At 53.1% G+C, this 24034-nt stretch overlaps 1 protein-coding gene across 4 annotated transcripts; it reads left to right on the top strand.

The window, feature by feature from the left end:
• On the top strand, positions 1–24013 carry CARMIL2 (capping protein regulator and myosin 1 linker 2). 4 transcript variants are annotated; one of them, XM_020989335.2, is made up of 39 exons: positions 4–149; positions 494–591; positions 821–871; positions 1307–1369; positions 2691–2815; positions 2994–3091; positions 4038–4108; positions 4430–4503; positions 5149–5224; positions 5473–5561; positions 5679–5773; positions 6585–6671; positions 6827–6939; positions 7271–7348; positions 7769–7845; positions 8152–8256; positions 8763–8832; positions 9450–9531; positions 9880–9976; positions 11134–11191; positions 11348–11520; positions 11923–12085; positions 12213–12311; positions 12603–12731; positions 13280–13393; positions 13875–14050; positions 14183–14270; positions 14609–14764; positions 15697–15763; positions 16513–16799; positions 19553–19653; positions 20686–21055; positions 21259–21378; positions 21609–21645; positions 21861–21932; positions 22174–22440; positions 23327–23407; positions 23568–23666; positions 23795–24013. In XM_020989335.2, the coding sequence occupies exons 1-39, from the start codon at positions 110–112 to the stop codon at positions 23947–23949; spliced, it is 4401 nt and encodes a 1466-aa protein (XP_020844994.1). In that variant the 5' UTR covers positions 4–109; the 3' UTR covers positions 23950–24013. The 4 variants fall into 4 exon arrangements, with proteins under 4 accessions (XP_020844996.1, XP_020844994.1, XP_020844993.1 ...); XM_020989334.2 differs by having other exon boundaries at positions 5–149; positions 23565–23666; XM_078149422.1 differs by lacking the exon at positions 1307–1369 and having other exon boundaries at positions 5–149; positions 23565–23666.
• The last annotated feature ends 21 nt before the right edge of the window (positions 24014–24034 follow it).

Here is a 24034-nt window from a genome sequence, read left to right as displayed (position 1 = left end):
TGGTGAGGGGTCAGGGGAAGACAAGGGCTTCCTGTGCTGCTGCTCACTCGCTCCGTTGCTAGCTGGCACCAGTCCTGGCTGTGCAGGGTCCCAAGCTCATCCCCTACAAATGGCCCAGCCCCCTGAGGGCATCTCCTATGAGCTGCAGGGTGAGTTCTCCCTTTTCCCCACAGGCTGGAGTCCTAGCAGGATGGCCTCCGAGATCAGGGTGAGGACCATGTGACAGGTCTTCCCCTGCACCCCCTCTCATGACAAGGCTCAAGGCACCCTGAATTCTCTCCTCCCCCAATCCAAAGGATCCTCGAGCTCAGCCTCCACCCCTCAGAGACCCCAGAATCGGGGAGCCCTGGTACTCTTCCCCTCCCTGCAACCCCTGCCCCCGGTTGGGCGGAGCCTAGACTGCGGTGACCCCTGGAGGCCTGGGCTAGGGTGGCCTGTAGTGACCTCAGTGGGAGGCCAAGAGGAGACCAGACATCTAAGGCTGGTCCCACAGATGAGATCACCAGGTTTCTGTGGCCAAAGGAAGTCAAACTGCTGCTGATTATCCAGATGTATGAGAGAGAAGGACATGAAGAGAGAGAGCGGGTGCTGGTAGGGCTTGTGGAAAAGGTTTGGGTGGGGGTGGCTATGCAGGGAGGGGAGAAGTGGGGAGAAGGGGGTACACTTGGATTGAGCCAAGTGAGGGGAAGGTGGATGGATGAGGAAGCATTGACTGGGGACTGATCTTGGAGCCTGGGGTGCTCTGGCCATGAGGCCTACACCTCCAGGTGGCTACAGATGGATTTTGTCCCTTTTTTTTTTTCTGCCTCACTGCCCTCAGGCACTGCTACCCTGGAGAGCCTACTTACTTCACACCTCCCTCCCGCTTCGGGTGAGTTCCCCCACCAAATCTTCACCAGCCCCAACCTCCAAACTCGAGGCTTTCCCAAACTCTAGGTTTCCGTCCCGCAGGCTCTGGGACAGGCAAAGTTAACAGGGGATTTCCAGAAACAAGTGTTCACTGAACAAAGGCTAAGTCCCCACTTTGTGTATCACTAAGATGAGTGATTCATTCCTGCGGCTGCTCTGCTCTGTGTGCAGGGGCTGGCTAGCCTGAGCCCTGAGCTCTGAGCTTGGGGATGGCCGTGAGGATGACTAGCCTAAGGCATTTATGTTGTATCCTAGGAGGCAGTGGGCTTGTTGACTCAGTTCCTCCCTGGTGGAGCATCTCCGTTAGACCATCAGTGTGCTCAGCCTGGGCAGGAAACCCCTGGGAGGACAAGGGGTTCGAGCTGAGCTAAGCCGGTATCCCCCCGCCTCCCCATAGGTGGACTGCACATTCAGTTACCTGGAAGTGAAGGAGATGGTTCTTCAGGAGATCCCCCCCCAGGTGAGGGTCTGCCTCCAGGACACCCCAACCATGATGCCCTGGCTAGGCTGCTGCCAACTTGGGAGACAATTCTCTTCCAGCCCTCTTCCCAGCCAGCTTTTAAATTTATTTTTTCCAATTAACAAAACATTTTCTCCCTTTCCCCTCCTACAAAAAAAAAAGAGAAAACCTTTGTAGCAAATATATATAGTCAAGCAAAACCAATCCCCACACTGTCCCAGACCAAAATTCTAAGTCCCATTCTGCACCCTGATTCCATCCCTATTCTGTCTGGAGGTGAGTAGCATGCTTCATCATGGTCGTCTGAAATCCTTCTGGGTTATTGCACTGATTGTGGTTCCTAAGTCTTTTAAGAGTGTTTCTCTTTATACCGTAGTTGATGTAGAAATTGTTCTCCTGGTCCTCTGCATCACTTTCTATTTCTGAACACATCCTTTTCATCATTTCTTACTATGCGTAACCCGGGCTTCTCTGGACTTGTCCAGATCTATCGTGGAGCTGCCCTTGAGGGGCCTCTAGATTGTTTCCCTCTTACTGGTTCAGTTAGCAGAGTTTTTATTCTGGAAAAAAAAAACAGTAAAGCATGGCAGAAAAAAGCAGCACAGTGATTGGCATAACCTCTCCTGTTTTAAAGATGGAGATAGCCAATCACAGGAGGCTACCTTCACCCAAGTGGTAGGGGATGCAGTGGGTTCCATGTTGGGCAAACTAGGCACACTCAAAAGGCCCCTCCAGGGTATCTCCATGTTAGAACTGGGCCTGCCCAGAGAAGCTCGGGTTACCCATAGTAATATAACCCTGTTATATTCATATACTGTAATTTGTTCAACCATTCCACAACTGATGGACACCCCCCTGCCCCAATTAGTTTCCAGTCCATTGCCACCATGAAAAGAGCTACTGTAAATATTTTTGTACACATGGTTCCTTTATCTTATTTCCTGGACCTCATTGGCATAGAGGCCTAGCAGTGGCATTGCTGGGTCAAAGGATATGCACAGTTTAGTGACTTTTGGGGCATCGTTGCAATTCACTTTCCCAAGCGACTGGACCAATTCTCTGATTGAATGAGTGTATCAACGTGCCTGGTTTCCAACAGCTACTCCAAAAATTGTCGTTTTCTAGTTTGGTCGGCTTTGTCGATCTGATTGCTGAGGTAGAATTTCAGAGTTCTTTTGTCTTTCTCTAAACATTGAGGGAGATTTGGAGCACTTTTTTAACCAGCTATTGATAGCCTGGGTTTCTTCCTTTGTGAGCTGCCAGTTCATTTCCTTTGACCCATTTGTCAGAGGGGGAGAGCAGCAGCTTTTCTGACCATCAGGTGATAATCGAGCTGGAACTGCTGCCCAAGCTGACGATGAAACTTCCTGCTCTTGGGGCCCTGGAGCAGTTGGCCTTACACATGGCTATGTCCATCCGGAAAGTCTTCCCGGAGACTTCACCCAGGTGAGGCCCTTCTGGGAGCAGGGCTGGAGGGATTTCCCCTCTCCTTTCCCCTTATCTCCACCCCCACCCTGCTGGAGCTGGGGACCCACACTAGGTAGAGAAAACCCTCCAGGCAGGGGCTTCTCTCTCCAATGTAGGGGTAGTGGTCTGTTTCTTGCTTCCCTCTCCCACCCCTCAGGAAGCTGTTCCGGAAGTCTCCCTCAGCCCTGCTGGCCCGACTGGAGAAACGAAGTAGCTCCCTGGAGGAGGTGACACTAGGCAGCCTTGGTCCCTGTGGTAAGGAGGTTGGGGAGGAGCAAGGACTCTGGGCTGACTTTTACAAGTCCCAATATTAGTGCTCAGTTCTTCAATGCTTCCAGGTTTATAAAGCGCTTTCCTCACTGCAAAGGCAGCTATGTGGTGCAATGGATAGAGAGCCCCAGGCTTGGAAGCAGGAAGATTCATCTTCCTGAGTTCAAATCTGGCCTCTAACACTTATCAGCTGTGTGACCCTGAGCAAGTTACTGCACCTTTTTGCCTCAGTTTCCTCATCTGTAAAATGGGCTGTTGAAGGAAATGGCAAATCACTGCAGAATCTTTGCTAAGAAAATCCCAAATGGGGTCACGGAGAGTCGGAAACTACTGAACAACAAAATTCCTGCCAGCTGTCTGAGGTTAGGTAGAACGAATGTTACCACCATTTTAAAACAGGGAAATTAAGAGCCAGATTTGCCCAGGGAAGTGATTTGCCCAGAGTTATTCAGCTATCAAGTGGTGAGTTGGAATATAAATTCAGATCTTAGGACCCCTCTTCTCCCTGCTCCTTTCTTCCCTTCCCTTCCCTCCCTTTCTGCCTTAGGGAAAAAAGGGAATCAGATCTCTCCAAACCTGAGCCTTCAACAAATATTTATAAAGTACCTTTTAATCTATTAGATTGTCAACTACATGAAGTCAAAAACTTTGGCCTTTTTATCTTATTTTTTTTTTACATTCCTGACAACAAAGACAAGGTTTTCAACATATTAGGATCTTAATAAATTCTTAAATTTATTAAACTGACTAAGTGTGTTAGATGAGAGGTGGAAGTAGAGTGTCATGTGGACATAGAACACAGAGACTTTTGCCCAGCCTTGACCACTGTCCTGTGCTGAGCCTCTGTCCCTCCTTCCCTGTCTCTCTCTGGTACTTGTCTCCTGTATCCCTCCATACCCCCAACATGGTCATTATCCCTGTCTGACTCTAGGAGGATTCTCTGAGACCTATGCAGCTCTGTGTGACTATAATGGGTTCCCATTCCGGGAGGAGATCCAATGGGTGAGACAGCGGCCCAAAAAATGTTTATTGGGTACCTACTGTGTACAGATGCCTAGGCAAGGCACAAAGTGTAGCTAAGACACTGCCCCTGTCTTTACGGTGTTTAGAGTCTAATAATTTCCACATGGGCCGTGGGGGAGGGGGTGTGATGATTTGTGGGAAGTTTGGTATCGTGGGGGGCAAGGATGAAGTTCAATCCTCCAGGAGTCAGTGAGAGTTGGGAGGAGGGGAGGGGGGAAAGGGGAATGGATCCTCCCACCCCCTACCCCAGGAGGCACTAGCCATACCCTGGAGGTGACCCTGTGTACTTACTGAGCCCAGGATGTGGACAATATCTACCACAGCCAAGACTGTCGGAACTTCAGCCTAAGAGATTTCAGTCATCTGCACAGCCGGTGAGCGGGCCACACGCTTAAAAGGGAGGAAGCTGAGGAGAAGTCAAAAGTAGAAGAGGAACTGAGCTCCACTTGCCTTCTTACTATTATGAGATTTAGATTCAGAAGGGACCTTAACGACTGTCCAGTCCTCCTTCTACAGATGAGGAAACTGAGACCTAGAGCAGGAAAATGACTTTGCCCGAGGTTATACAGGTTGTAAGTAGCAGGGCTGAGATTTGAATGCAGATCTTTTGGCTCCAAGGGCAAGCTCGGTGATTGTAGTGGATAGGGGAGGAGGGTGGGAGTGGGGCCTGGAATCATGAAGACTGCTGTTCCTGAGTTCAAATCCTGCCTTAGACACTTACTAACTGTGTGAACCTGGGCAAGTCACTTAACCCAGTTTGCCTCAGTTTCCTCATCTGTAAAATGAGCTGGGAGGGAAATGGCATGGCTCCAAATCCATTGCTTTTCCTACAACCCTCCCATCTTTGGGCCTGCTTCCCCAAGGGTAGGTAAGGTGGTAGTTGTGAAAGCCAGGTGGGACGAGCTAGGACAGCTGAACTTTCCTCTGCCTCTCCTGTGACTGCAGGGGTGGGGGAGTTAAGGTTTTGTCTCGTCTCAGAGCTCAGCACTGACTGGACTTCCCCCCACCCCCCTCCCCAGGGATGTGGCCATAAGTGTAGCTGCCTTGTCCTACAACCTCTGGTTCAGCCGCCTCTCCTGCTCTGACCTCAAGCTGGTGAGGAGGGAGCGGGAGTGGAAGGAGGGGAACAGAACGAGGAGAGGAATAAATCATTTATTAAGCTCATACTGTGTGCTAGGCACTGTCCTAAGTGCAGTGGAAATGGGGGGGAGGGGGTTTACATAAAGTGATTGATGGCACGATGTCGGGACTATTAGAAGGGTCTCTGAACATGACGCCTTTCCCCCTTCTCTTCTCCTCCCCCCCCCCCCCGCTACGGCTTCCTCCGCTCTCCCCCTCCCCAGAGCCTGGAGGTGTCTGAGCAGATCCTCTACATGCTGAGCAAGTCGTCCCGGCTGGAAGAGCTGGTTCTGGACAACTGCGGTCTGAAGGGGTGAGAAGGTGGGGAAGCTGGGGAGAGGGAAGGAGGGGGCAACGGGGCGAGCAGTGAGGACTGGGACCCAAGCTGGGCAAGACTGGGAGTCCCAGCACCCCCGTCTCGCCCTCCCAGGGACTTTGCGCAGCGCTTGGCTCAGTCCCTGGCGGAGCATCCCCGTTCGGCCCTCAGTGCGCTCAGCCTGGCAGGGAACCCGTTGGAGGACCGAGGTACCAGCCCGGCCCCCCCCTTCTAAGACCCCTCTCCAGCGCCTGTCTTCACCCCGACCTCATATCCACCCTCTAGTGGTCCTTGCCATTGGCCTCGCTTCCCAGTTCCCCAAAAACCAGTCCCGGTTCCTCCCCTCTTCCCCATACCCTCCTTTGACCCTTACCATCCATGCCCTCTCCTGGCTCCGACTCGCCTCGTTGGGGGACCCAGGGTCTTAGGAGGTAAATGGGGAAGGTACCACCTCTCTGCCTCTTATGGGCCTCCAACACATTCAACCAACATGCCTTGGACAGCTGTGCTGGATAGAGGGCCCTGTGACCCCACCCCCACCTCACCCCTGCTAGTGTTTTCCCTCCAAGATGCCTTTCCCAGGTTTCTGGATATAACTTGTTCATTTGCATGTTATCTCTCTCTTCAGAGTGTAAGCTTTTGGAAGGCAGGCACCTCGTTTTTGCCTTTCTTGTATCCCCAGTGCTTAGCACAATGCCTGGCACATTGTAAGCATTTAATAAATGCTTGTTTACTGACTACTGACCCACCATACTACACAGTGGGGGAGACACAGAGTTTAGGTAATGTGAGAGCAGTCCCTGTCCCCTAGGGAGCTCGCAGTCCAGCCCTGGGAGAGGATAGGGGCATCCCTAAGCTGAATGATGTGCCCCCAGCAGCCTGGCCTCTCCTGCCCGGGGCACTGGCAGATCAAAGATACCAGTACAGCTCTGGGTGGGTGTTTAAATAGACATTCATCCCTCTCCCCTCCAGTCCCCCTCAAAGGATCCACAGTCTTCCCTCTCTCCCTCCAATTCCCAGGAGTGACAGCGCTCAGCCGCCACTTGGAAAAGCGTCCTCGAGCTCTGACAAGACTCAACCTTTCCCGGACAGGGCTGACAGCCAGAGGTGGGGGTGTGGCCTGCACTGAGGGGGGCGGGGGAGCACATGAGGGGAGAGAGCCCCTCCTGGGCCAGAGGGGGTAGGGCAGTGGGGATGGAGATGAATCCCACCTCCTGACCTCCCCTCACCCCCACCCCTTTTCCTCTTGTCTCCTCTTCCAGGGATGAGTACCCTGGGCCAGGCCCTACTCACCAACTCTGTCTTTGCTTCCTCCCTAACCCACTTGGACCTCTCTGGGAATCCTGGGGCTCTGGGGATAACAGAGGATGAAGGGGTGAGTAATCCTACCTGCTAAGCTTAAAATTCTGCACCCCAAGCCCTGATCTCATGGAAACATGGGCAGGGGGGTCACAGCCTAGGTCTTAAATTTTATAGAATGTTTAGAACTTAAGGAAACTTGGAGGAGCCATTCACATTCCCCCATTTCTACAAATGAAGAAACTGAGTCCTGAAGAAGGAAAGTGACCACCCAAAGGCAGGACTAGGGCTAGAGTTAAGGTTTCTTCATGGTCTTTTCTACTGGACCGGTCTATCAAAGCCATTGTGGGGAGGGGGATCAGAAAGAAGATCTGGGGGGTCCCCACTGAAGAATTGTGTCCTCCCAGGGTCTCTACAGTTTCCTGAGTCATCCCAATGCTGTGACCCACCTAAACCTCTCCGGGACTGACAGTGCCCTGGACATTGTAAGGAAAGGGCCCTGGGTCACTCACTGTGTTGGGGAGGGAGAGCAGGCTGGAGAAGTATGCCTTTAGATACTGCTGGAAGGGATAGAGCTCCAGCCTTGGAGTCAGGAGGACCTGAGTTCGAATCTGGCCTCAGACACTTGACACTAGCTGTGTGGCCCTGGGCAAGTCACTTAACCCCAATTGCCTAACCAAAAAAAAACCCAGTAGATACTGCTGGAAGAACCCTGGAGGGTGAGGGGTGGGGAGGTGGAACTGGACATCATGAAGGGAGCTCTGAACAGCAGCCCCTCAGAGGTAGATAGTGCTGGACACAGAGGGGCTGAGGAAGCTGGATTCGGATCCTGCCATTGCAGGGGGTCTGCAAGTAGTGGCCTCTGTTGTTCTTTGACCACCTGGCATTCTTCTTTCCCCTCCCAGCTGTTCCGGGCGCTGTCTCGAGGTTGCTGTGCCAACCTTGTTCATCTCAACGCTTCCAACAACATCTTCTCCCACACGTAAGAGGAGCCCTCCCACCTAGGCTCCCCTGTAGAGCCCCAGGAATGGCAGGGCCCATCTTAATTTGGGGATGTATTGTGGAGGAAGGAGGGGGCTATCTGACATCTCAGCTTAGTTCAGCTCTCCTAGCAGACCAGACTGGGAGGGAGGGCTGACTGGGGCTGTCCCTGAGTCAGTCAAGAAACAGGGTAGGACTAGTTACTATCCACAGCTTATGGGAAGGGCCACAGAGTGGGCAAGTTAGGCAGGAGAGTAGACCTGTCCTAGATCCCCACCTCCCTCCCTTCTTTCCACTCCTCCCCCAGAAGGAGCCGGGCAGTGCCCTCCTCGCTGCAGTCATTCTTCAGCCAGGCGAGGTCACTTCACCATGTGGCTTTGGCAGGGACCAAGTTGCCTTCAGAGGCTCTCAGGTGAGTAAAGAACACTGTTCCCTTTACCTCTCAGTCCTGAGGCAGAGGGCAGAGGTCCAGCCCTCCAAGACAGGGCTCAGCCTATTCTGGACATGAGGGATGGACATGTTTGGTGGCTCCTGGTGGGGTGCAGCTAAGGCCAAAAGGATCCTAGCATCATGGATTTCGAGTTGGAAGGGACCTGAGAGGTCATCTGATCCCACCCCCTCACTGAAGCCTAGGTAGGGGAAGTGATTTTGCCCAAGGGCACAGAGGTAGTAAGTAACAAAGACAGATTTGAACTCAGGTCCTCTGACTCCAAACCCTGGGCTCTCTTTCCACTGCAGCACACTACTTCTTGGCATATAGCAAAAGAGTAGACTTAAGGTCAGCCAACCTGGGATCAAACCTGGCTGTAACACATACTAAGCAAGTCACTCCCCTTCCTTGAGCCTCAGTTTTCCCATCTGTAAAATGGGGATGATAATCCTCGTGCTATGCTCAGGACTACTCCCCTGTTTCCATAGGAGTCTTCTTCAAGGCCTGGCTCTCAATACTCAACTCAGCGACATCTACTTGGACCTCAACACGTGTGAGGTGAGGCCCCTGGCCCTAAGCCCTACTCAGTGTCCCTGTCCCCCTAACCCAGAGATCATTAAGCTGGGAGGCCAGGATGCTATGGTTGTCTCCTGCATATGGGCTATTCCTGCCTTTGAACTGCTGGTGAGGCCATATCTAGCTAAAACTTCCTGTGGGAAATTCAGGTAAGCTGGACGTAGCGATGCATTTGGCAGAGAGAACGTTCTCACTTTTGGGGTCCAGTTTATCTGGAGGAGACAAGCTATACCCCAGAATACCAGCTCCCATGCCCAAGGGGGTTAGGGGAAACGACAGGCCCCAGGAGAGAGGTTTCAAGGCAACAGGACCCTGAAGATGGCACCTCCAAAGAGTATCTAGGTGGGGCACAGGAGTAGTTGTCAATTCAGGGAAGAATACCCCCTCCCCCCCACGAACACCATGTTAAGACACTGGGGCAAAGCCCCGTTCATCTCATGCTAGTTACAGCTTTGCTTGCTGGGTGACTGGGGAAGTGAGGTAAGGGTATGGAAAATCCTCAGCGTCTTCAGGCTTGGGCAAGTCTGAGGAATGGAAAAGAGACCCTGACAGTGCTCTGTATGCCCCCTCTCCTCCCGCAAAAAAAAAAAAAAACACAGCTTCGTTCAGCTGGTGCTCAAGTGATTCAAGACCTCATCTTTGACATCAATTCAGTGAGGGCCCTGGATTTGTCTGACAATGGTAAGGATTGTTGAGGTGGGGAAGTGACCCTTTATTTACCGCAGGGCCTAGGGCCTTTGGGGGAGGGGCACGCCCTGCCCCACAACTACCCTGCAGGCTTTGAGCCCGGAGCGTCCTAAACCCATCCCCCTACCCCCTACACCCAGTCCACTGGCAGAGAGATTGATCTTTGTCTGGGATGAGAGGGAAATGTTGAAACAGCTGCCTCTCTGACTGCCCCAGGGAAAGAGCCTTCCCAGCTCGGGAACTCAGAATTACATTAGCATGGGAGGAAAGGATGGCACGTGGCCCCCCCTCCTTGTCTCTCCCCAGCCCCCCTCAGCTGAGCTGTGATTTCCTGTTCCCTAGGTTTTGACACAGACATGGTAACCTTGGTGTTGGCCATTGGGAGGAGCAAGTCCATCCGACATGTGGCTCTGGGGAAGAACTTCAACATCAAATCAAAGTGAGGTGCACTCCCCCAATCCCACACCCTCATACAGGATTCAGTCTTGACCCTTAAACCTCACTGACTTAGAGTCACAACTGACCAGTTCTGTCATTTCAAGCCAATATTCAGAGCTTTCACTGTTTTAAAAAATGTGTCCCCCACTAGAAGCCTGGACCTTCCTAGTGACCTAGACTACTTAACTCCCTGGTTTAGAGATCTAGACTCTCTGACTCCTTTCCTCTACCACTATCATGTGACTGGATGTCTTTCCCAGTTCTCTGTCCTACCTACTGTGTCTCTTGTAGTTTAGAGGTCGCAGATCCAGAAGATAAAAAAGGTAGTGGGGGGGGGGTAACCAGGTGGTGCAATGGACAGAGCACCGGCCCTGAAGTCAGGAGGGCCTGAGTTCAAATGCGGACTCAGACCAAACACTTGACACTTCCTAGCTGTGTGACCCTGGGCAAGTCACTTAACCCCAATTGTCTTAAAAAAAAAAAAAAGAAGTAGTAGGGTTTATTTTTAAGGGAAAAAAGATTATAAAATCAGAAAAAATGCAAAAAGCCTAGATTTTTCAACATGTTGATAAGAAATCTACCTACTCCCAGATTTAACAGGACTTAAGCTTTCTAATCTAAGATGTAACCACAGTTCTCCAGGCCTAGCATGACCCATGATGTGGCCTCTGGAGCCTTCCTCCATCCATAATAGAGATCCACACAACAGTCTTGAGCCCAAAGGACTCTGTCGGTCCTCCTTCAGCCAGTCAGGAAATTTTCTTTCTTAATAGCACGGTAGGCTTTCAGGTGCTCTGCCAATATGCCCATGTAGACTAAGTGAACAAAATCACTTCCCTCCCCACTCAAGAACAAAGAAGGCAGTAACAAAGATTGGGTTCATATCACCTGTTTAAAAAGAAGAAGAATCCCATCTGACAGTTCACAAATGTTATACTTCCACAGCCTGACACCATAGCACTGTCATTTACTTCTGTTCCTTCCTCACGGGATGGGGCCCAATTAAGTAGCCAGTGACCTCTGATTCAGTTTAAGGAGCCACAACCTACCCACAAACACACATGAAGCCCACACCTGCAGCATATGTCCTCCATCATCTTCCCAGTATTTGCTCTGATAAGCTTAGGGACTTCCACCCACCCTATTTTCCCTTCACAGGGAGTCCCTTGGAGATGTGCTACACCGAATTGTCCAGCTCACCCAGGACGATGACTGTGTGAGTATGAAGGGAAGGGGCAGAAGTAATTAAGGGGTGCATTGTAAGAGGTTTAAAGTCAGTGTCCTAAGAGTACTGTGAGGCCCCTGCTACTGGTATCTTCTGGTGACCTCACCCACCTCTGTCAATGACCCCCACCCATTCCCACAAACCCAGCCCCTACAGTCTCTCTCTGTGGCCGAGTCAAGGCTGAAACTGGGCACCAGTGTTCTGCTGAATGCCCTGGGCAGCAACCCTAGCCTGACGTCATTGGACATCAGTGGCAATGCCATGGGGGACACAGGTGCCAAGATGTTGGCTAAGGCCCTGCAGATCAACACCCAGCTCAGGTGAGAGGGGTGGGGGGGGTGGGCTCAAGAGGGGCAAGGGTCAGAGTAGGGTCACAAACACAGATACGGAAAGGAAGACAAGAGTCACTTAACACTAGAAGAAGGGGCAGCTAGGTGGCGCAGAGGATAGAGTACTGGACCTGAGTTCAAATTCAGACTCAGACCAAACACTTGACACTTACTTGCTGTGTGATCCTGGGAAGGTCACTTAACCCCTACTGCCACAAAAAAAAAAAAGACTAGAAGAAAGAGAGACAGAAAAAGCAAAGGACAGGGATGGGAGGGGCAGAGGCAGGGCAGCAAGAGGAGAAGATAGAGCAGAGGGGACAGGAGGGAGTCAGGCCGAGGCCAATGGAGATGTCTCTATGTGGCCCATTGCTACCTCCAACTCTGGTCCCCTAGGACTGTGATCTGGGACCGAAACAACACCACAGCTCAAGGGTTCCTGGATGTGGCTCATGCCCTCGAGGGGAACCACACCCTGAAAAACATGCCCCTGCCTCTGAGTGACCTGACCCAGGCCTACCGAAGCAACCCAGAGCGAACCTCTGCTGCGATACACCAGGTCTGGACTGGGGATGGGGGAGGAGAAGAGAAAGGGTGGGGCTGTGTGAGGGGGCACAGACTGGAAGGTGGCATAGGAGAAGCAGGGGCCTCAGGCCCTCTGGGACACCCCTACCTCCTTCCCCCAGATCCAGGCCTATCTCTTGAGGAATAATCACACACACAGAACCCTCCCTGACCACGCCTTCCGCCTGCAGCAGGGAATTGTCACCCGATCTTCTGAACAGGTCAGGCCTGGCCCTGTGTTCCCTTCCCTGGGGTCTCTCCTGTGCCATGGAAAGGGGCTAGGCTGAGCTAGGCTGGGCTCAGAATGGATGGGTCAGTCTGGACCTTGGTGTCCTGGGGCAGAGAGAACAGAAAGGCCCCTGCCACTCCTACCCTATTGCCTCCAACCCTTCTCGTGACTCTCAGAAACAAAAGGGTCACCCAGGGTCAGGCTGCCCAGGTCCTTGGGGGTAAGTGAAGATTTGGGGGGCTCAGGGAGCAGGTGTCAGAGACGTGTCTTCCCCCACTCCCAGATGGTGAATGAAATGTGCCTGACAGTGCAGGAGCACATGGAGCTGCTGGGCTGCTGGCCCAGCCCTCGGGGTGAGGCTGCCCTGCGCCAGGCTGAGGAAGCTATCCGTGATGCTAATTTTTCCATCAGTGTGAGTTCACCCACGCCAACCCCTCTGGTATCCAATGCATGCTTCAAGCTACTGTGGGTCCATTTGATGACAGCCTAGCAGCAACCCCTCTCTTATCTAATAATAATAATAATAATTGTTGTTGTTAGTAGTGGTAGTATTAGTATTGATACATCAATTGAAGATTTGCAGAGCACTTCACATGTTAACTTGTTTGACCCTCAAAACAATACCATGAGGTAGGGGCTGTTATTTACACATGAAGAAACTGAGACCAAGAGAGCTTTAAGTGACTTAGCCAGAGACAAAGAGCTAGTAAGAGTCTGGTGTAGGATTTGAATTCATGTCTTCTTGACCTTAAGTACAATGCCCTAACCACTGTGCCATCTACCTGTCTGTCTATGTGTCTGCCTGACAGTTCCCCTGATCCTATTCCAACCGCATCACTAAAGGTATTGACTGAGGCCACTTCATACCTAATCCAGAGTATCAGAGTCTAGGCTGGGGTGGTGGGCTGGAGCCAGCCTTCCTCCACAGACCCTGGTTCCTCCTTGTCACCTTCACTCTAGATCCTGCCTGTGCTATATGAGGCTGGAAACTCCCCATATCACAACAGCCAGCTGCAGCAGAAACTAGAGGTCCTCCTGGAGGAGGTGGGCCAGGCCTGTCACCAGGAGATCCAGGTGACCTCCCCTTTCCCCTCTGCCGGCCCAGGCCCTGACCTTCCACCCATTCACATAAGGGCTTCCCCTACCCCCAGAGCAAAATAATGAGCCTACTTATCCACCTGAGCACAGGTCTTCCCAGACTGCTGCTTAAGGCCTAGTCTCATCTCCATCATATTTGTGGAAAGATAGTAATGGTGAAGAGATGGCTTAGTACCTTTCTCAAGTCAGTGGCTTTCACCACAGGCTGCCGAGTCCTGAGAGAATGAAGTGAGAAATGAGGGATGTCCCTAATTTAAGGCAAGAGTTGAGTCGATAGAGTGTACCTTATCGCTCCCACTGTGAAGTTGAATGTTTAAAGCTTCCCTATGTGCTCTAAAAATGCCCATGCCTTCAAAACCAACTGGTTTCCCCACTTTTCATATCCTCTGACCCTAATTCCCTGTTGATTCACGCGCCTCTCACCTCCATGCCTTCTACCTTTCTGCCTGTGCCTCAGTCTTTTGTGCAAGCCACGCTGGACACAGTTCAGAACCTGTGCCCGAGGGTGATGCAGAAGGCTGGCCGACGGGAGCAGCTGAGTAGTGCTATCTCGGGCCAGGTCAGCCGGCAGGACCACCTGGGCCTCAGCCTACTCTTGGAGCAGCTTCTCAATGATGCCTTCAGCAAACTCAAGTAGCCTTCTGCCCCCGGGATTCTGGGGAGGGAAGACAAAGGAAGGGAGCGGGAGGAGGGAGCAATGTACCGGCGGAGGTCTAGTCCATGTCCTTGACCCTGCTCTTCAAGTCTCTTTCTCACTTTTGCCAGTGAGATCCGACTGTCTATCACAGCAGCTGCTGCAGAGCGAATCATTGCCCAGGTAGTAGAGGACCTGAGTGCTGCCCAGAACCGATTGGTGAGCCTAGGGTAAGGGGAGGGAGCCTCAGGAGGAGAAGGAACTGGTGGTGAGGAGGCTAACAAAGAAAGAGAGGCTTCGGGCTGATGTCCAGTCTACACAGGTCTCCCTCTCATCCCTCTGATCACATTTATCATGTGGGGACACTATGTGAGATCTACATGGAGCCAAATGTCTCCGCTCCTTCCCTTGTCCTTCTTTCCATTGAGCAGTGTCCCCTTGAAGAGTGGACATTGGCAGAATGCAACTGCCCACCAGAACCTAAGAAGTGATAACCACTTCTGTCCTGTTCCCTGGTTTGGGGGAGCCACTTCAGGGCACCATCTTCCTGGTTTTAGGTGGAAAGCTTGTCCCAGCACACACCAGAAGCACCCCCTTCCCCACTTCTCACAGACTGTGCTGAAGCAGGGGCCAGGAAGAGTGGGATTCTACTACATAGGGGAGACAGAAGTCCTGGAGAGGGGGAGATAGAAGGCCTCTCTACCCTGGGGGAGGTAGGTGGCTTCTCATACTAGCTCCTCTTCCCCACCAGCAAGGTAGGACTCCTAAGGGTCTGAATTCTCCAAGGAGAGGAGGACATGCCCCATACCCCACCCCTCAGTTCATCTTGCATGAGCAGTTATCTAAAATCACAAGACTAGTTCCCAGTCCCTCAAATTCCCACTGGTGAATTCCTAAATTTTCTGAATTCTCAAGACAATCTGACTTCCAAGTCTCTATGCTCCAAAAGTGACAAGAGGAGGCCCAGGTTCAAGGCCCTATTTTGCCACTTACTACAGCTGTGCCCTGGGTCTCCTGGAGGAGGGAAGCCTCCTCTAGGCCAGCCAGCAGGATGTCCAAGTGACTTAAACTTTTTCCTCTACCAGCCCGTGTCCCTGCTTTCCACCCACTTATACAAGATTTTAGGCACAGAGCTCCCCCTGCTTCCAGAGCACAGTGACTATCCTGAAAATAGCATCTACCTCCTGACTTTGTTTGCCCCATCTGTCAAATGAGAGTGTTGGACCAGCTCTGGGAATCTTAACCCTTCTTGTGCCATGGCCCCCTTTGGTAGCAGTCTGATAAAGCCCCTTCTTAAAATCTTGTTTTTAAATGCACAAAATAAAATACAGAAGATTGCAAAGAAACCAATTCTACTGAAATATAGTTATCAAAATATTCTTTAAAACAAATCCACAAACTACAATTTAAGAACCCCTGGACTGCAGGATCTGAACGGGTCCCTTCCCATTCTAAGAGTCTGTCAGACCCTGACTTAACTATGGATTCTGAGCCTCTCAGAATTCTTTTCTTAGAATTGCTCCATTCTTCAGGGAGGCATGAACTGAGCCTCCAGACCTTCTGCCCACCTCCTCCCCCAGAGACCTTCTGTTCTGAGGCAGATGGGTTGAGGCCTGGTCCTGTCCTTCTCCTTCCCCACCCCCAGGACAAGGTGGCCCAGTGGAGAAGAAATAAACACAATCAGAGCATCCGGCCTACCCCTGCTGTCCGAAGTAAGGCCTGGGCCCCTGACCCTCTGGCTCTCAGTGTCCTTGCAGGGGAATGAAGTAGGAAAGGGTTTTTCCAGAGACTACCTATCCTCAGGGCAAGCCTGGCAGAGAGTTTTGTGCCTATTGCCGAATGAGTACTGCTCAGACCCGCATACTTAGTCCCTGGGGACCTTTTCCTCCAAGACCCCTGAGTCATGAGCAAAACAGCTGTGGGAGAGAACCCAGAGGATATCAGTGCCAGTTCAGGCCTCCTTCCCCCACTATTGATCAGCTAGACGTCAAAGGCTCTAGCACTAGGAATGACTGGGTGACTGGCGAGGGGGAGAATTTGGTAGGGAGGGGGTATCCAGTTAAGACCTGATCTCAGCCTCATCTACCTGCTCAAATCCTTCTCTGAGAATGCTGAGTTGGGGGAGGGGGTGTCATGGTGGGTATGCCGAGTCGTGCCCTTTGGTGGTTCTGCCCTGTCTCCGGGCTGGGGGCTACTGATCCAGCCCAGTATCCAGGATCAGGTCCACCCCTCCTAACTCTTCTCCTACTCAGGGAGTGGCGGCTCCATCCCTTACGGGGGCCAAGGCCTGAGCTTCTTCAGCACCCAGGACAGCGCCCTCGGGCCGACTGGGAGGAGAGGGGCTGAAAGGGGGAGGTGCCTCTCCCTCCGCCCTGGGCGGGGTTCCCCGCCCCCCCCGCCCCCACCTCACACACACTCCCTTACTGCCCTCAGTCCTCTCTCCCCCGCCCCCTCCCCGCAGGTCCCTCGGAGGAGCCGGAGCTGGAGCCAGAGCCGGAGTCGGAGCCGGAGCCGGAGCCCGAGCTGGCGGCTCAGGGAGAGGATGCAGAACCCGGCGGGCAGCGGGCGGGGCCGTCACTTAGCAGCAGCGCCCCAGTCTCGTCCCAGCCTGGCCCGGTCCCGACCCCGCTCCCCGCAGTCCCTGTGCTCTACATGGACCTGCCGCTTGCCAGCCAGCCGCTGGACCACCCCACTCGGGCCCGGCCAAGGCCCTGCCGCCGTCACCACCAACCGCCCAGCAAGGTCCAGGTGAGCCCGGCCCTGCGGCCCAGGGGATGCGAGGGTTGGGTTGGTGGGAAGGAGCGGACAGGATGCTCCCGGTGCTTCACAGCCCAGGGATGCGGGGGAGAGATGCAGGATGCCCCTGGCGCTGCCCGGCCCAGAGATTGGTGCGGGGGGGAGGGGGAAGGTCGGGAGTGCAGGATGCCCCTGGCGCTGCCACGGCCTCCCCTCCCCCCGGGGGGGGTGTTTCCTCCTCTTCTGTCTGGCAAGCCCAACCTGCCCTCTGACAACACCCTACCCGGAGAAGTATGTGGAGTGGGGGGCCCTCAGGATTGTTGTGATGACAGGGCCATCGAGGAACTGGCTGGTTAATTAGCCGGGAAGGGGAGTTGCTGGTGAGGATGGGGGAAGGCGGCTTTTATCTGTGTGTGCAAAATATTTCTATGTGCATGACTGTATGTAAAATAGGCTGTGACTTTGTGGGAGGCAGTGTGCAAGCAAGTAAGTGTATGGAGCTATGTACGACTGACTGGGAGAGTGTATGTGTCACCATATGTGTGGGCACATATGTGTACATATGTCTAAGGCTATGGAGGGCAGCTGTATGTGTGACTGCATGTGTGTAAGTGGAAGAAGGCTGTGTGAGGGATTCCGTGTACCTCAGCCTATCTGTCCATAGTGTGTTTCTGAATCTGCCTGGGTGTGTGTCAGTTGTGTGGGTGTGGGTGTGACTGTGTGAGGCTGGGGTTGTATGTACCCTTGGGGAACCATGTGTTTGACTGTCTTCTCTATGTTCCTGGCAGGGGACATGCATGTATGTGCACGTTTATGTGTGTGTATTTGAAGGCGGTAGAGTTGGAGACCAGTGAAGGGTCTGAAAAAGGTTTCTGTTTTAGGTGCCCTAAGTTGCTACATCCTGGTTCTGACACCCACTCCAGCCTCCCCTAGCATCCTTGCAAGGCTGACCTACCTGGATGAAGATCCCTAATCACTCCCTCTTCCTTTTCCCAGACCCCTCCCCAACTCCTCTTGGGCTCAACATCTAGCCTCCCCCTCATCTTCCCACAGTAACACAGCTCAAGGCCACGAAGGTAGGGGGGAAGTAAGAAGGCAGGAAGCAGGGGGCAGGAGCTATAACTCATGGGGGTGGCCTGACCTCCTGTATACAGGGAGGAGGGCCTAGTGAGCAAGAAAGGAATTGGGGTACCTGAGAAAGTGTTCCTGGAGACAGTGAGATGTGTACATGAGGGAGCCTGGCCACACTTCTAAGGCCTGGCTGCTCACCCTAGGCAGGGAGGAGAGGGGGAGAAAGGAGGAAGGAGAGGAGTCTAATAAGACAGGACAAGTGAGCTGGCCAACCCGAAGATGCTAGAGGCTCTGTCTGCCTCCTACTCATCTCTGGAGCCAATGGATGCTAGGATACTAGGCCTGAATATTAGGTATGGACAGTAGAAAAAGAACAGAGCCTGAGAACCAGAGGTCTGAAATCTAGGAAATCACCCCCCAAAAAACAACAAAAACCGCAAAACAGATTACTGTGTGGGTAGGAGTTTGAGGTGTGAGGGAGGCCCAGCCTTGGGCCTACTTGCTTCTTTGAAACTGCCTCTAGGGCCCTGAGCTTCCTATCCAAGCCTCCTTCCTACTCCAATTCCCTGCCTCTACCCAAACACTGCCAGAAACCACTATATCCCTGTGACCCTGTGACCCTGCTATAGTCTCCAGTTTTGGGTCTACATAGGGCCTCAGATGTGAGAAAAAGGGTGAGACTGATTCCTACCCCACAGCTAGGCAGCTAGGCCCATGGGCACTGACAAGGACAGGATCTCTCATCTTTCCCTCTCCAAGGTCCCCATGCCCTGTAGTTCCTGCCCTCTGCTGCCTGCTTTTTCCCTCCCTCCCCCACATGCCTGGTCCTGAGCTCTGGGAGTTAAGGGGGAGGCTGGATGTTGGGGCCAAGAAGAATTGAAAAGGTGGGGAGAAGACTTGGGCTGCTGAGTAACTGGGGGATCTTTAGCCACCACGTGGGTCAGCCATATAATAGTGCTGAGTAGGGGGGCTCTGCAGCAAAGAAAAGAAAGGAGAAAGTGGTAGAAAGAGAAGGCTGAAGTCTCCCCAGCTAGTCTGACGCAGCAGGAGAAGAGAAGGGGGGGGGTGGAGCTGGAGGGATGGAAGGGAAAACACACTGCAGGAAGGTGATCAGAGCAAAGGCTGACTTTCCAGCTGGGTGCTGGGGAGGTAGAAATCGTGGGAGACTGTATGAGTATGAATGTACCTTTGATTGCGTGTGATTGTCTCTGTGGGTGTGTGTGAATGGTGGCATGAATGTGATGGTGTATGTGAAAGTATGACTAGGACTAACTTTATGTGGCTGTGTGTGTGTGTGTGTGTGTGTGTGTGTGTGTGTGTGTGTGAGTGACAAATGTGCCTGTGCATGTACGTGACTGCCTTCTTTTGTTCGACTGTGTTTATGATTGTTTGTGATGTAGGTGACTATGGACATCTCTCATGGCCCCTCTCTTAACCATCTTCCCACCCCACCCCACCCTACCCCCTTGGCACCTGGGATGAGTGCATAGCCCTGCCCTACCCAAGACTAGAGAAGGAGATTGGAACTAGGAACCAGGACTCCAGGGTCCCCAGGATATGGGAAAGGTGGGCACTAGCCATGCCACTCCCTGCCAGGGGCTCTACCTGCTTCTGCTCCAGGTTTCCTGGCCCAGGAATTTGGCCTGGGAGGGAAGGAGCCTTATATGAGTTCCTGAGGTGCCCTGTGCCCCCAGGTGCCTCCCGCTGTGCCTGAGGAGGAGAACAGGCTGAATGCCCGGGTGGATGAAGGTGTCGATGAGTTCTTCTCCAAGAGACTGATACACCAAGAGAGACTGTAAGTGACCCAGGAATGGGGAGCAATCAGGGATGAGAATGACCAGATGAGAGAGAAGGGGGATCAGAAATGACTGGCTAGAAAGGACCATGACTGTGAGCAGCCAGGCATGAGAGTTTGCAGGGCTGGAAATGCTTGGGGCTGGGAGTACCTAGAGGTACCTTCAGCCAGGATGGGGAGCGATTACAGCTGGAAATGACCTTGGTTAGTTGTCACCTCATCTGGGATTGAACAACCTGCTCTAGTCAAAGTCTGACTGTGTCATTCCATTCCCTACTCAGTTGGCTTCAGGGGCTGCCTGTCACCTCCGGGATCAAATCTACAATCTGTTCAGTTTTTAAAACCTTTCATAATCTGGCTCCTTCCAACCTTTGCAGTCTCTTTCCTCACCCCCATTCTTTGATCCAGTGACATTGATCTCCTTGTTTCTTATCTTTCTTCGAATCTCCATCATTTTGCACAGTGCCTCAAGTGGCAGGTGATTAATAAATGCGTATTGACTGATAGCAATGAGTGCTTGAGGCCAGAAGTAATGGCAGTTTGGAAGTGGCCATTTGTAGGAATAGCCAGGAATGTCAGTCAGTCAATAAACACGTTTATTAAGCACCTACTATGTGCCTGGCATTGAGGCTGGAATTAGCCAGACCTGGGAGTAACTAACTACAGCTGGAAGTTTCTAGAGCTAGAAATTACCATGATTGAGAGTAAATAGCTAAGAGTAATTAGCATCGGAAGGGACCATGCCTGGGAATGACCAGAACCAGGAGCAGCCAGGTGAGGAATGTCTAGGCAGGCACGGGAATGACCAAGCCAAGAGTAGCTGGAGCTCCATCTGACCAGGTCCGGAGTTACCAAGGCTGGCAGTGCTGAGCCAAGTGGCCGGTCTAGAAGTAGTCAGGCGTGGGAGTGATCAGGATTGGAAGGGACCCCACGTGGACCAGTCAGCTCTCTTGCTCTTAAGATTAATCTTGAGGGACACTGGGAGCTCTCTCCTATGATCCCACTCCATTCTACTTGACTCTGTCCCTATAGGTGGTCCCCTCAGGATGCAGTCCCTGAACCTGGGACCCCTGTCAGCTCCCGAACACTCCGGAAAAAGCTGGGCACCCTTTTTGCCTTCAAAAAGCCACGGTCAACTCGGGGGTCTAGGGCTGAGCCTGACACCAGTCCTGGAGCTCCTCCCCGAACCCGAAAAGCCGCATTCAGTGACCTTCTGCGTCCACCCAGCCGGCCTGGCCGAGCAGAGGAACCTGGAGTCGAAGGGAGTTTGGAGGGAGTGCCCAGCTGCTCCCCAGATCCCGCCCGTAGGAGTCGGCCTCGTTACGCGAGAGAAGGCAAAGCTCATTCTATGATCCTGCTTTCTGCAGATGAGGAAGAGGCCCTCGGTGGGCGGCAGGAGAAGGTGAAGGCCCCCTCTCTGGCTACCCTTTCTCCACCCGCAAAGCTAGATACACGGTTCCCATCTTCACCTTCCTGGTGAAGCATCCTTTTTTCCCCAAACTGGGGCCCTTCCTGGGTGTGGGGTGGGAGCTTTGCACTAGAGCTGAGGAAGGGAGCTGCCCCCCTAGTTCTCGAGCTTCCCTGACTCCTCCCAACTCCCCACAGCGCCGACCATTGGAGCGAGGAGACACAGAGATGCCTCCATCCTTCGAGCAGCGAGTGCACGTCATGCTGCAGCGAATTGGTGTGGGAAGGGGTGGTGGAGGTGACAGCAAGAGGAAGCAGGTGAGAGGAAGAGCCCGTGGGGTAACCTGGGAGCTTCCCTGGGCTGTGCAAGACAGCACTGACCCAGGTGGGAAGTGTGAAATACCGTGACACCTCATCAGAGGACGGGGGCTATGGGGAACTCGCCACCCTGGGGAGTGTTGTGTTGAGGGTAAAAGTGGCCCTTTGAGTGACTGGGAGGAGGGCAGAAGAGGGGAACTCTTTGACTTACTATCTCCATTCTCCCCCAGAGCAAAGATGGGGAGATAAAGAAGGCCGGCTCGGATGGTGAGTGGGGCCTCTGCTTTTGGAGTAGGAGGGTGTGGGAGTGCCTCTTTTTTGGGTCAAAGCCCCTCTTCCCCATTTGGCCAGCAGTCTTCCCTCCTTACCCCCACCCCCACAGCAGGGTGGCAGAAACGGGCTAATGAAGGAGGGGTGGCGCCCTGGGACATAGGCTAGAAGATGACCACAGAGCTTCGGCTGCCCAACCCCTCATTTTCCAGGAGACATCATGGACAGCTCCACTGAGTCACCGCCCCTCTCCCTCAAGTCCAGAACACACTCAGTGTCTGCAGGTAGGTGGTGATGGGTGAACCTCTCTGGAGAATGCACAGGTTATCTTTCCACATCCCTATCCAAACCACCTTCCCACCGTATGGGACCTTTGATGAATACATAGCCCCATTCTACCCGGGACCAGAGGTCAGGGGAGGTGCCAGGTCTGTCTGAAAGTTTGGTGTTCGGGTGGGAAGGCATGATTGGCTGAGAGTTCAGGTCATTTCTGACTTCGGCCCCCCATATACTCTCTCTGCTCAGACTCATCATGCCGTCCAGGACCAGGAGGCCGGGGGCCTGAGCCTGTGGCCTGGAAGGCCCTGGGCCGGCAGCTGAATGCAGAGCTCAGAGGGAAGGGCTGGGACCGACCAGGACCCCGGACACCCTCCCCTAACCTTCTTCAACCTGAGCCCAGCTTCCCAAGCCCCTGTCCCAGTCCCATCCCATCCCCTCGGCTGTCCCCCCGAAGAGCCAGCAATGCTGGGAATTGCCAGCTCACCCAGGGCACTACCCTGACCAGGAGTGAAGGTATGGCTAGGGGACATCCCTAGCTCAAAACCTCTTTTCACAACAGCCACCCAGGCTAGGGGACCCAGAGGGTCTCTGCCCACCTCAGGGTCATAGTCCAGTGAGAAGCCAGGTGTTGGACATTTAATAATCCATTTGGAGAATGATACATGCCAGGATACGTTCACCCTGTTCTATCACAGGACAGATCAAATACAGAGATCACTGAGATGAAGTGAATCCAGGAGGCCTCAGAGAGGAGGTGAACCTTACACTCAGGCACCTTTCAGTCTCAGTTCTAGCTATAAGATGGGGGAAAATAAACAGGGTCTCTCTTGGAGTGATGGTGAGTAGGAAAGCATTTTCAAGGCTTACGGAGCTCAAGAGATGAGCTGTCATGGATGGATGAGTAGGAACTGGACAGATGGAGATTCCAGATAGGAGTGATATGTGCCAGGCCAGCTAGAAATAGGGCACGTGGCTGGAGATGATGGCAGGGTCAGCTGGATGGACAAGAGGCCTCAGAGAGGCTCCACTGTGGAAAGCCTCGGACACCAGGCTCTCCAGGGGTAGAAATGATGCTGTGGGAGATGGAGAACCACTGAAAATTCTGAGAAAGTGACTTACTCATAAGGGTGATCGGTTAAAACAACTAACTTCCCTGGCAATCTGCCTGATTTGGAGAGGGAGACCGCCCATTGCAACCTAGTCTAGATGAGAGCCTCAGGTAGTGTGGTGATCATGGCAATGGGGAGAGGCCAGTTTCGTTTCAAGAAGCCAGTGTAGAGAAAGAGCCTGGTGTGTCACAGAAGAGCCATGTAATGACAATGATGACAGAGTTTAGGTAGCAGCTGAAGGTCTTCGAAGCCCTTTGTGTATCTCATTTGCTCCTCACCACAACCTCCAGACAATCACCTGAAGCCCCGAGCTGTCTTGGCCACCCGAAGAGCTGTATCTGTGCACGAGGAACAGCTCCAGGCCCCAGCAGGTGAGCACAGGTTCCCGAGCACAAGAACATGAAGGAGGAGACAGGGGGAAGAGACAGAAATGAAGGGACACGCAAGGTGCTGGGGACAGAGAAGGGATGGGCTGGGATCACCCCCCCAACTCCAGGAGTTACCCAGAACCTCTCTTCTTCAACCCAGCAGCCACATCTCCCATCAGAGACCTGCCCCTGCGGCTACATCGCTCTCCTGTCCTCAAACGTCGTCCCCGGGTTGAAGACCCCTCATCATCACCGAGTCTGGGTAAAGAGGCAGGGACTGGGGGCGGGAGGGAAGCATGAAGTGGAGAAACTGAGGCCAAAGGGCTAGAGATGGGGGGATCAGCAGCGCTGGGGCTAAGCCTCAAGCATGCTGTGTGCCTCCACCTACAGGGTCAGCCATGAGCCCAGAGCCCCAGCTGCTGCTGCCACCAGACGAGCTGCCCCCAGAGGTGCCTGCCGGCCTGGAGTCCATCCCCTCGACTACCCCTTCCCCAGCCACAGACCAAAGAGTGGGCAGCCAAGCCCCTGCCACCCCCAGCCCCTGACCTAATCCTCCACCCTCACACCTTCGGCCGCATGAGATTATTTTATTAAAAAACTCAAACCTCATCCTAGCTGTGCCCTCACTGA

The sequence above is a fragment of the Phascolarctos cinereus genome, unplaced genomic scaffold, assembly GCF_003287225.1.
Source record: "Phascolarctos cinereus isolate Bilbo 61053 unplaced genomic scaffold, phaCin_HiC Scaffold_2;HRSCAF=192, whole genome shotgun sequence".
Taxonomy (NCBI): Eukaryota; Metazoa; Chordata; class Mammalia; order Diprotodontia; family Phascolarctidae; genus Phascolarctos; species Phascolarctos cinereus.
The sequence above is the reverse complement of the archived record's forward strand: the minus strand, read 5'-3'. Positions and strand labels throughout refer to the sequence as shown.